The sequence below is a fragment of the Lygodium microphyllum genome, chromosome 6 (assembly GCF_053477565.2).
Source record: "Lygodium microphyllum isolate KBCC chromosome 6, Lygodium_microphyllum_v1.1.10, whole genome shotgun sequence".
In the NCBI taxonomy this organism is placed as follows: Eukaryota; Viridiplantae; Streptophyta; class Polypodiopsida; order Schizaeales; family Lygodiaceae; genus Lygodium; species Lygodium microphyllum.
The window spans coordinates 66,662,598-66,675,196 of record NC_141140.1 but is presented as its reverse complement, the minus strand read 5'-3'; the positions used below and the strand labels follow the sequence as shown (position 1 = coordinate 66,675,196).

The 12,599-nt window shown below is 39.1% G+C and overlaps 1 protein-coding gene across 10 annotated transcripts in view; it reads left to right on the top strand.

Moving 5' to 3' along the window:
* Positions 1-12,599, top strand: part of LOC148034644 (SPX domain-containing membrane protein OsI_08463-like) — a 203,071-nt gene that overhangs the window by 112,264 nt on the left and 78,208 nt on the right. For 7 of the 10 annotated variants that reach the window (XM_087679573.1, XM_087679572.1, XM_087679574.1 and 4 more), the window contains 2 exons: positions 755-875; positions 1,365-1,676. In XM_087679573.1, coding sequence (XP_087535699.1) covers positions 755-875; positions 1,365-1,676 — 433 coding nt within the window. The remainder of the gene's footprint in view (positions 1-754; positions 876-1,364; positions 1,677-12,599) is intronic. The other 3 variants (XM_087679578.1, XM_087679577.1, XM_087679579.1) reach the window with 2 other exon arrangements.

Here is a 12,599-nt window from a genome sequence, read left to right as displayed (position 1 = left end):
TGTGGGCATAGGTATGGTAACCATATGAGTAGCCCAAGGAGGGTGGATAGGCACACGATAAGAAGAGGGCTTATAGACAAGCCTATTCCTGCCGGATCAAGTCAGACGTATTTTGGGGCCCTACTGTTGGCCAAAACATTTAACTGAATGACAGGTTGGCCCGATTTCTGGTTGGACCAGTTTGGGCATTTTTTCTCTGTTTTAGAGAGCCTGCTGTCTAGTGGATTCAGTTTTCAGTTCAGTCTTTTTACTTCTGCTTCACTCTGCTCATTCGTATGCCTGTTTGCTGTCCAATCATCTGCTTACACTTTGCTGTCCAATGTTTGCAGCTGGTCTTGACTTTTCTTATGGTAAAGAGAGCATTTTATGGTCGTTTATTTTTACTTGGGTAGACAAAAGCACGTATTTCACATTTGCGTGAAATAAATTTGTCAGCACAAGTTTTCTGCTTTGGTCCACTTCAAAACGAAAACTGTGAAATAGATTTGGTACACAGGTTAAAGTTGAAACAGACAGATTTCTAGACTTTCATTGAAGGATCAGTTCATCCTTTTGTGAAGAGTCGTGAGATTTGCATTTTGAGTCTGCCTAATCTATATTTTGTTCAAAGAACTAATTCACTCTTTTGCAGTACGACTGTGATGTTATCCGTAGTTGAATGTGTAGTCAGAACTTTTTGATCGGTAGATTTATTTGGATGTGGATTAGATTCTCTAGCCATGAGGAATCCTCACTTTCTGCTCTCTGTTACCAGGCATTACATCAATTATAAAATGATGAAAAGGAAGTTAAAGTTGTGTATTCAGATCCAGGGGGCAAGTCATGACGAGCAGTTGATTGTACGGAAAGAGTTTACAAGGCTACTAGACTGGCAGGTAAGGGATGTCTCCTCTATATTCTAGTCTCAAATGCTCTTGTCAGTAACCTAAAGAACTTACTAGAGTGAAATGATACAGCTGTATAGAAATGGGCAAACCTTACTATTTATTTGAGCATTTTTTTACAGACTTGTGGCTCCAGCTCTAAAGTGAAAGATAGTGTTCATAGATACATGCTTGTTTTCACTCTGATTGTCAGTGCACCATTTGGTTAATAGACGTAGAGCTACTATCTCTTTCTGTGATGAACTGATTAATTTGACTTTGATTACTGCAAGTACGATGGATTTTTCTTTCCTTAAAGAGCTGCAATAGTAAATATTCTGGATTATTAAGTAGTGATCTTCTTACAAGAATGTAGTCATCCAAAGCTAGTTTAGGCATGTTTTTATTAGGAAAAACCTTCTGAATTCAAATCCAACTGTTCTGAATGTTTTAATGTTAAGCTTCTCTGTAAGCTTGATTGTTTCTGTGCTGTGTTTTCAGATAGAAAAGATTGTTCTATTTCTACTAGAGCAGCAAGGGTATCTTGCAGCTCGCTTGGCAGTACTTGGTGACGTGCGGGAAGTGGTGAAAGAAAGTGGAGATGCATCTCAAATTTGTGGTTGTGTTGGGGGATATCAAGCAGTGGGAGAAGAGCTTCTAAAATTATTGCATTTTTTGGAAATAAATGCAATAGGGATAAGGAAGATTTTGAAAAAGTTTGACAAGAGGGCGGCTTATAGAATTACAGACTATTATGTTTCAAGCCGTTCAAACCATCCGTACTCACAACTACAGCAAGTTTTCAGGCATGTGGTCAGTTACACTGCCTACACAATAATGTTTTTTGGACAAGAATGTCTTTTGGATGCAACTACTTCTAACCCTGGAAGATAGCATTTTGGGTAGCTTAAGTTCACCAAGACCATACATAATATTTATAGTTTTGGTATGTGGTTCAATGAAATGATGCAGCTAGAAGCTATGGAACTTAAGCTTTCTCAAGTTTCTGAGGCTAATATTCCAATATGACGAACTGCATAAGCTGAACTTGGTTTTATTGCTCATATTTCTGTCATGAAGAACTATAATGTTAACAGAAGGAAAAACAAACTTGTAAACTAACATTTACTGAAGGTCCAATGGGCATATGAAACAAAAAGTGATAGAACAATCCACATGTCACTAGGGGAAATGGGGGAGAGCAAGATATACTAAACTATTACTAAAGGTCCTGGAAAGAACTGCTGTTTCTTTTTTACAAGAAAAGAAATTGTTTCAAACACCTCGGTCATGCATGAAATTCGGGCACTTTATTTGGCCTGGAAGTCTCATACACTTTTGCAGTTACAGAAGGCTAGATTGGCTTTTCTCATAACTCTTTGCGAACTAGCATTATATACCACTAAATTAGCATTGGAGCAATGTGACAAGCCAATCTGGTGGCCTATAAATGCATTCCATATGTGACTTCTGGTGTAAATCACTGGCATGATTGCATCTTGCTGTCTAGATGTATGGATGGATAATACTGGCAATCCACTCTCATTTGTGATAGTGTCCTGAAGTCCTCTCTGTCTGAGAGAATCCTGGCATAGAAATTAGAAAAGGATAACTACCCAAATATATGTTAGCAGATGTGTGTCTATGTCTAATGATATACCTGTCACTGAACTCCAGATATTGACAGTCCAAGTCATGCATCAACCATAGTCCTGCATTAATCCAAAATCTTAAAATAAATATCCAGGGTCCAAAGGAAAAACCCTGCTAGCCAATGGAGTTCGTGTTTCTTTCTCTTATGCTTCATTGCCTAATCTAATGGAGAGTGAGGAAGAGGAAGAGGGTGAGGATGGAAGAATTTCCCAATTTCTTGTGTGCCTCTCTCTTGTGTGTTTTGAGGATGGATTCTTGGTGAGAAGGAGAGTTTTCTTTGCAAGTTTTCATGGCCAACAAGCTACTTGCAGCCTCTACTTGGCCAGTTTGAGCTTCTCTTTGTGCTGTGGCAGGGTGCTACTCATTTGATGCACTGGCTAGGAAAGAGGTGGTCATGGAGCTTGCAAGAGAAAAGGATTTGCAATCAAAATTTTAGCAATAGAAAACTATCTTTCTTGGCTACATTCCAAGATAAGGAAGGGTTTGTACAAGGTTTCAACCACTTTTAATTTTCAACGATCAAGAAGTTAAAGAAGAGGGGTATTTGAATACTGCACATGAAGAAGAAGAAGGAGAAGAATAAATATTGTCAATTGTTTGATCATTGGCCTCCAACATCCTCCCCCATCCCTATCCATTGTCTACTCTCTTTCACCCTCTACGCCATCTACCTGCCTTCTCCATATCACTTATATCCCTTCTTGCTTCTCCAAACACACCATACTTATGGGTTATCACTCCCCCACCATATCCATGGTGGAACTCTACTCGTCATCTAATAACGACTACCCATTCCGCTTCCTCCAATCCTCATGGTGTCAATGTCAAATTTGCATCTCATTGTATATCTCTCATCGCTAGTTAGATGTACTACAACAGTCACACGACATGCAGTATTTTTTATGGTGCATGCACTATTGTGGGCATAAGAAGCCATTGCAAGTGATGAAGAGAACAAGCTGCCATTTTGCACCTCAATCTCCTCTACTCTTCTTCCACGTAGGATCGATGGGCATTCACAACCTTATCTCATTCTTCAATTTATTTTAAGAAAAGATTTAAATCTTTAATAAGGAAAAACTTTCTTAAAGCTCAGTCACCCACATCCTCATGACCTTTGCACCATTACCCTTTCTCCACACACACAATTCCTCTCTATTTTCTATTTCTTTTAGTTTTAACTTTAATTAATCCTACCTTTCTCTCTCTTTCAAATTATAGAAACCGGGTGAAGAACTTCATTGGAATAGCCTTCGTGAGGGAATGCTTGATGGTTATATCCTTCTCAGATGTTATTCTTGTGCTTCATGGTGTGGTTGTGTTTCAACCGATCTTGGGTGTGTTGTTATCTTTGTGTGCAAGTTGGATTAACAACCCTATCTTTTGTGTGCTAAGTGAACTTTTCTTGTGGTGTGCTTTTAACCTTAGGCTCAATGTCCTAGTTGTGCATTTTTCTTTTGGTGTGTTATTTCTTTCCCCTTCTAATGGCAATCTAGAAGATCAAAGAAAGAAGATGAAGATGAAGACTTGCTAGAGTTGATTGTGGTTCTTCTTCAATTTGTTCGCAGGGATGCTTTACACTTAAGTGTGGGAGAAATGATGACCAAGAAATTTGTGCAAATAAAGGCATTAGAATGTGCTTAACATAGAAACAACTTGTGTAAAAAAATGCATTTTACTTTTGTACTAACTTGTCAAAATCCAAATATGAAGCAATGTAAAAATGTGGTCCAAAGCTCACACTATAAAATATTGTGCTAGGAAAAAGAAAGGTCAAACACCTTTGGTCTCATGCTAAAATGAAAGGGTCTATTAGACCTTAGCAAAATTTATACAAGCTCAATTTTATATTATCAAGAAAGGAAAAGGAAGAGGCTTGTTGGGTGATTTGGGGAGGTGGGAGGTTGAGGTGGTTACAACCTCTCTCTTCCTTTATCTTCTCCTTTCACGCTTCATTTCTATCTCTCTCATTTTGCCACAATACTTGCCTTGTTGTTGTTGTTTCTTTCTCTTGTGCTTCATTACCTAATCTAATGGAGAGTGAGGAAGAGGAAGAGGGTGAGGATGAAAGAATTTCCCGATTTCTTGTGTGCCTCTCTCTTTTGTGTTTTGATGACATGGATTCTTGGTAAGAAGGAGAGTTTTCTTTGCATGTTTTCATGGCCAGCGAGCTATTTGCAACCTCTACTTGGCCAGTTTGAGCTTCTTTTTGTGCCATGGCATGGTGCTATTCAATCTCATGTGACTCAATATTTGGGGGAATTGGAAATAGCTACATATGGGGTTAATTTGAAAAATATCCTAGAGGAGGAACTAAGAGTCACATAACAGGTGCTCTATCATATGTTCACTTACTATAAAACCACAAGTTACCCATCCAAGTATCTAAAATGGTTGATGGAGGATATTCTCTCAAATAATCTAGCTAATCGGGACTTAAATGTGTTATGTCTAGAGTGCATCATAGAATCTTTAGCCAAAGCCCACAAAATCCTCCAAAAAAATCCCAATGAAAAGCTCAGGCGATCATAGGGAAAGCATAGATTCATCAACTACAGAGGGGTCCTCATAAAAATTCTAACTAACAATTTAAGAGTTCCTCTCAAGGATGTCCTACCTCCATGATATGTTGATCAACCACCGTTGCCCAAAGGAAGTACTAGGGGGGAATTTGAAAGTTACATTAAAGAAAACACAAAAAGAAAGGAAAGAGAAGAAGTAGATTCCAACTCATATTCTGAAATATTTGATGAAGAGGAGACAAGCAGGTAGGGATCTATGATCAAGTTAGTTTGTAGATGGTTTAGGAAGGATATGAAGAAGATGAAGGAGAGAAAAGTACAATATGTTAAAGAGCTATTGATAAAAATTTGATAAAAAAAGAACAAGAAGGGAAAGGGACCGAAAAAAAAGAGAAAATTTGGTGAAGGCTCACAAACTATTGAAGCAACCACACTACATGAACTCATAACAATCATAGGAGGACTGTAAACAAAGGTTGCAGACTTGGCCAATACAAATATCATGGAAAGAACTCCTAAGAAGACCAAATAGGAGCAAGCTTACAAAGAGGAGTTTGTAGGCACAAAAAAAGGACTAGAAACCTTGTAGAGATTATGTGAAGAGCTCAAGAAGGAGAAACTAGAAGCTCTTGTGAGCAGGCAAGAACTTCAGAAGCAATTAATAAGACACAAGAAACATATAGGAAGTTCATTATCCACTCAAAAGAATGGGCACAAGACCTCAAAAATCAACTGCAATAGAGTAATTCCATGCTTTAGGACAAAAAAAATTGAAATGAGAAAATTGTGACAATAGTTGCAGAAGATGAACCTCCAACTTACTAATGCTATGCTTTGATTATCACAAGAGATAGCAAATACATCACTACAAGAAAGAGAAAATAGGAACACCAACAAATGCAAGGACAGTGGAAGCTCATATGTGCAAGCTCCAATAAACTATAGCCATTTGACTAGTTGGAGCTATGAATTTAGTGGAAAATCATACTTAGTAGCTCTATGAAGAAATCCTTATGAAGATGTCCACTGACTTGGGCATAACATTGTATAGTGAAATCCAACATAAAGTGAAAATGGAAGCATATAGGCATGATATGGCAAAGCAACAAGAAGTATTAAAGAAGCTAGCTTATTGGCTCACATTCCACAAATAGAGGATATCAAAGAGCTCAGTGTCCAATGAGACTTGGTGGCTGGTACCTTAAAAGGACTAGAGTAGATTCAAGTAATCAATATGTTGGCTACAAAGCACACTAAAGAAGAATTGATCTATCATCTAAACTAGAAAGGGTACGAGGAGAGAAAGTTAAAAGCTGTGGGGTGCACAACTAAGACATCCTCAATGGCATGATCTTTTTGAGAAATATGCAATCACACTCTCTTTGTAGCCTCTTTGTAATGAATAGCAAGGCAAATGAACATACTGCAAATAAGCCTTAGGCTAGACGCTACATGCATGGTTTATTAAAGCTACTGGTAGTTGAATACCATGGTCCCCTTACACCTTTTTCCACTTACCAATACCACCTACTGTAAGCCTATAAAAGGCACTTATTCCCACTCCATTTCACCCAATCATTCTCATTCAGTTGTACTTGCATTATGCTTGAGTAATATCAATTGTTCTCTTTTGTCATTACTTATTGTCCATTATGATTGTCTTCTTGCTCATCAATGATCCACCGTAGCATGTTCCTCAATATCTTTTACATGGAATCAGAGTTGGTCTTAGTGCTAATTAGTCATTAGGGTCATTAGTTAATTCAGTTAGGTAATTTAGTTTGAATTTTTGGCTTCATCCACGTTCCCATGAATCTTCACCTATGTCCATAGCCAGCACCTTCATTAGAGGGCTTGAATCTCTCCTTGCATGCATTATCTACCTCTGCTCTTTTTTTAAGAACTCTTCATGACTCAGCCACTCTTGTCATCACTTAAAAATCTGACATTGGTGTCCCCTCTCTCTAGCATTGCATTTTTTCTCTATCACTATCTTATTTGTGCCTAATCCATGCTGTTGCGGGTTAAACTGACTCAGCCACTCCTGCCCATCACTTAAAAATCTGACATTGGTGTCCCCTCTCTCTAGCATTGCATTTTTTCTCTATCACTATCTTATCTGTGCCTAATCCATGCTGTTGCGGGTTAAACTGACCAAGATGGTGACAAATTTCAAAGGGCTTTGGAAGCTCACTATCTAAGCTACCTCCCCATCAAATCTTATGCCACATAATCACATGTATGAGCTGTTGTTATTGAAAAATCGGTCACTTGTCAAAACCTTCAAGCTTATGTTTCACTTCTTTCTCTCACTCCTTTGGCTCAAATCAAGTCACTCACTCTCTCATCCACCCCAACACTTAGTTTCTAGTAGAGCTCTCATATATCAAATTCGCAAGGAAGGGATTCAACTTTGAGATCTAACATCAAAGGTTCAACTGCTAGTATCTCTTGATACTCACATAGTGCTTTTTGGCACTCGTGTTTCATGTGTCTTTTGACACATTCACATTGAACTCTCTTGCTAGTTTACTCTCAATTACTTGTTGCTGCTTCTGCCAAAAAAATGGACAAAGAGTCACCCTCATGCTGATTCAAAGGTGTCAGGTTTCGCACATACCGACATGGATCAAACGTATCCTGTTGAAGAAAGGCTTGTGGTCTATCACAAGTGGTCAAAAGAATGAGCCAAGGGAAGCTGAACTCTCAGTACTATGGGACAAAAATGATGATAGAGCTCAAGCCATCATCAAGCTAGAGCTTGATGACAAGTACATTCATCATGTAGATGCTTGTGATGAAACTTCACAAGCAACTTGGGAACGGCTAGATACCTTGTTTGGAGCACAATCCAAATCCTCCAAATATGGGCTATTAATTGAATTCTTTAGACTTGATATGAAGAGTGGTACTTCACTTGCAACTCATTTCAATTATGTGGAAAGATTGTTGACACAACTTGTAGGAATCAACTTGAAGATGGATGAAGACATTTGCGTTGGTATACTTTTCAAGAGTCTTCCACTTGAATATGATAATGTGTCTACCACATTGATCAACATGCCAAAGCCTATCTCTTTGAAAAGGAAAAGAAGATCAAAAGCAAAGGGGAAGTAAGCACCTCAAGAAGAGACCAACAGCTCCTCTAATGTGAAGGACAAAGGAAAGAAGGACATTATTTGTGGCTTTTGTGGAAGACTTGGGCATATCAAGAAGTTTTATCATGTTAGGAAAAGATATCAGAGAATATCTTGCAATAGTCAAAGAACATGAAGACAACAATGAAGAAGAATGAGAAGAAGACACTCAAGAACAAAAAGATAGGACCCATCAGTCTTTCTTTTGCACCTCAAATTTTGATAGACTTTTTTAGTTCGTGTGTATGTACTTGCCTAATGTTCTTTCTATAAGATCTTTACTTCTCATGTAACCTATGCACCATAGCCTCTACACACTTAGTGAGGCCTTGTGAGAACCTCTAACTTTATATGGTTGGTTTTCCCATGTCTACACTTAGCAAGGTTCTACTTATAACAATCTTTGTATACTTCGTGCTTTTTATGGTTGTGATTGGGGAGGGGTATTGAGAAATGTGTAATCACACTCTCTTTGTAATCTCTTTGTAATGAACATCAAGGCAAAGAAACATATTGCAAATAAGCATTAGACTAGGACACTACATGCTTGGTTTATTAAAACAATTGGTAGTTGAATACCATGGTCCCCTTCAACCTTTTTCCACCTACCAATACCACCTACTATAAGCCTATAAAAGGCACTCATCCCCACTCCATTTCACCCGATCATTCTCATTCAGTTGTACTTGCATCATGCTTGAGTAATATTAGTTTTTCTCTTTTGTCATTACTTATGGTCCATTATCATTGTCTTCTTGCTCATTAGTGATCCACTATAGCATGTTCCTCAATAACTTTTACAGATTTTGTGGTCCATCGAGATGTTTTTTCTAAGCGATGCTACTTAGTGCTCTTTTGAATAACATGAGGCTTGTTGCCTAGACTTTCTCAAGTCCACTTTGCAATGAAAGGTCTCGATTATTTCCACAAGAATTGACCTAAATTCTGGGATTTTAAGTAGACTAAGGTCACCCTATTAGCTTAATTAGCAATGTTCTTCAAGCATCGGCTTGTACTAAATTGCTTGAATCGAAGTTGACTTGTGTCACACTTGGTGCAAGGAGAGTGAGAAATGAGGGGGGGTATGGGCACGTCGACCCCTATGCCCATAGGGCAAAGTCTCACTCAGTTTTCCTAAAATGATATGGAATCAGGGTGCTGAGTGATTCTATGTTGTCAATGCTATCTATACTATAACACATCGAACTATGAAGAAGCTCTCAACTTATTGAGATCACCATGCCTTAGGATGGATTCATCGAGAATCTCACACCTTCGGCTTCCCTCAATTGGATAGCTTTGGTTAAATTATTACCTAACACATTTATGTTATACAAATAAAATTAGCTTCCTTAATTAGCCTTTTAAGTCATAGTGTTTGTTCACACAACTTAAGTTACAACACACAAACAATAAAAAAAATCATTTGGAATATAATTTCTTTATTTATTAAAGAATCTTATACAAGTTTTCACCTTCTACTCATACAGAAGAATGATCCGAATGCCTTTATTTTATCTAGGTCTCACTCCTAACTAGTAACGGGACCCTTAAGAAGTCCATCTTGAGTCACGTAGGGGTTTAGGCGGTTCCTAGAAGCCTATGAGTTTACTAGCCAAAGCCCCCCTGGCACCCTCAACTCCTCCTACCCAAGGATTCTTTATGGAGTGACCTCTCTCCAAGGGCCACTTCAAACTCTCCAAGATGGTAAAAACCAATCCCTCTTGGTAAAGGATTCCGCAACTAGCCTTGGGGAAGGTCTAGCATGATTTTCTTTTATCTTGTTGTAAATTTGGTACATTAGGATTTTAACTAGTGCAATCAAATCTCCTAAGTGCATCAAGAAAACTTGTATGCACCATTGTAAACACCAAAACTTGATTTGTCCCCTTCTTAAACCTTGGTTGCTTTACTAGGATTTTATGTGTTAGGGATGCACTCTGTTTACATGTAGCTAAAAGTACGAGTCTATTTGATGTAGTGTGATGCTATGCAATTATTGTTCCTTTCAACATTAGTATTTTCTACTTCATTTGAATATTCTTTTCTCGTCAAAAATTTAACTTACCTAATTTGCTAATGATAAATTTTTATTTAAAAATTTAAAAGAACATTTAATATGCCTATGAAAGGAACCTAGGATTGTGTTGTGAGAGATGGTGTGTTATACATGCTTGCGACTCCATTTGTAACTCCTGTACTCCTCGCTCCAAAGTATCGTCTCTTTGAGGCCATCGTAGATAAAGAGTTCTTGTTTGCTAGCCCTCTGAGCTTTATCAGTCTTGAAGATATGATTAGAAACCTCGAATCAAGGTCAAGATCTTGTGGAGATGAAGGAGACATTTGTAGATTCTATAGTTGGGGCAAGTGGAGTTTTGCCGAAGGTAGTGATTCTTGAACTGATAGTTGAGGCGAGTGGAGTTTTGCCGAAGGTAGTGATTCTTGGACTGATAGTCTGAGCATCTTTCTTTTGCAACTCTCCTTTCCCTCTCCTTACTACTCAATTCTCTTCTTCTCTTGTTCCTACTTCTCCCACTCTCTCCTTATTTTATCCTCCCCTATCTCTCCTTATCTCTCCTTCTCCTCTCTTCCTACTTCCTCCTTCTACTCTTTTCTTTCCTCTTCTATCTTCCTTCTTATCTCTTCCTACCTCCTCCTCCTTCTTCTCTTCCTTCTTCTATCCTCCTCCTCCTTCTATTTCTTTCTTTCTTATCCTATCCTCCTTCATACTCTTTCCTACCTTCTCTTACTCCTCCTCTTCTCTCTGTTTTTTTTTTCCCGTAATGGATGTTATATTTATAAAGTACTAAATAACAAAAGAGTTACTAAAGTCATGGCAAAGATGCAGAGGAAATTGCCATATGCCAGGGAAGTAAGTCCTCCCAAGGGAGTAAGTCAAAGCACCGAATGAGATCTATCTGCCAATGCAAGAGACCTTTAAGCTTAGCAATATGTCCTTGAACATTAGAGGCCGAATAAAAAAGAAAAGCATTCCGAATGGTCCAATTGTGCCAACAGCCCTAGTATCTAAGAAACTGAAACAAGATCTTCATATGCGACTGTGTCGATGTGGGGTATTTGGGCCGCACAAAAACCCAATCAAAAGGGCTTAGCGAGAAACCAACCACCGCTCGCCAAATTGCTGACAAGAGTGACCAGATTTTGTTAGTGAGAGGGCAAGAAATAAATCGATGAGGGGTCGATTCCACACTGGTGGTGCAAAAGAAACAATTGCTGTTGGAGATTCGACGCTTGGAAAGGGCTGAAGCAAGAGGAAGACCACCAATTATCACCCTCCAAAGAAAGACCTTGCATTTGAAAGGTGTCTTGTTCAACCAGCCCTCCATCACGGTTACCTTCCACCATGACTGAGATTTACGCAATCCCCATAGAGTATTAGCTTTAGTAACCAGCCATTGATGATCTTTAATTAGAAGATGACACACTTGATTAGTTGAAGCCTTTTCTAAATTCAGCCGGCCTGCAAGGTCCCAGTCCTGCCAGGGACGATCCGAAGCAAGGGCAAGAAAGGGTTGTCTGCTCTGGAGCACCATCAAAAGCTGTTCCCATAAATCACGGTATCCACGAGGGATCCTGAAAAGCCTCCTGGCTGTATGAAACGATATCAACACATTGCGATTGGCAAGGGTGGCATCTGCAATTGAAGTCAAGCCCAAACGTGCCATGCGGTTAAATTTTGGTCTGAGCTCATGTTTGCCTTCCCAAGAAAGTAATCGCGAGGCTGCCAATAATTCGAGTTGAAAAGAGTTAGTAGCTAAGCGGTCCTCTACTCGATGCCACTGAGCCTTCTGGAGAACTAGTTTCCAGGAACATACCAAATGAGCAAGCAGAGATGATGAAGGACTAGAAAATCAAGAGTCTGCATTAAGAACATGCCACCAAGAACTCCGAATTTGGGTATTACCATGCACAAGCCGGTGATCCTCAAGAAAATAACAGGCTATAAAGACCCACAGGTGATGATCCAAGCACATGGTGCGAAAAAGAGACCAACGGAGCGCCAGCATATGAGTTTCGGTATCTAAAATAGCCCCACCACCCATGCGTTTGAGGGTACATGCATGCGACCAAGAAATCCATGAAATGCCTGCATGCAAGGAGTCCTTCCATCATATGAAACGAATATACTAAGTAAGAGCATTCAGTGTAGTAGTAGTCCAAGGCAGCAATGGCAAGAAATATGTGAGCATTGGCAGTATAATTGCCTGAGCCACTCTGAGACGAACATGGAAGGGCCGAGCCTGTGACTTCCAATACAGAAACTTAGCTACTAGTTTCTATGAAATCCACTCTAGTAGTTGCTTTGGCTGAACATCAACACCCAAAGGGTACCCAAGATGCCTGACAATGGAACCACGAGGAACAACCATTCCCTGCCAGTCCAATGACTGCAAATCTGACTC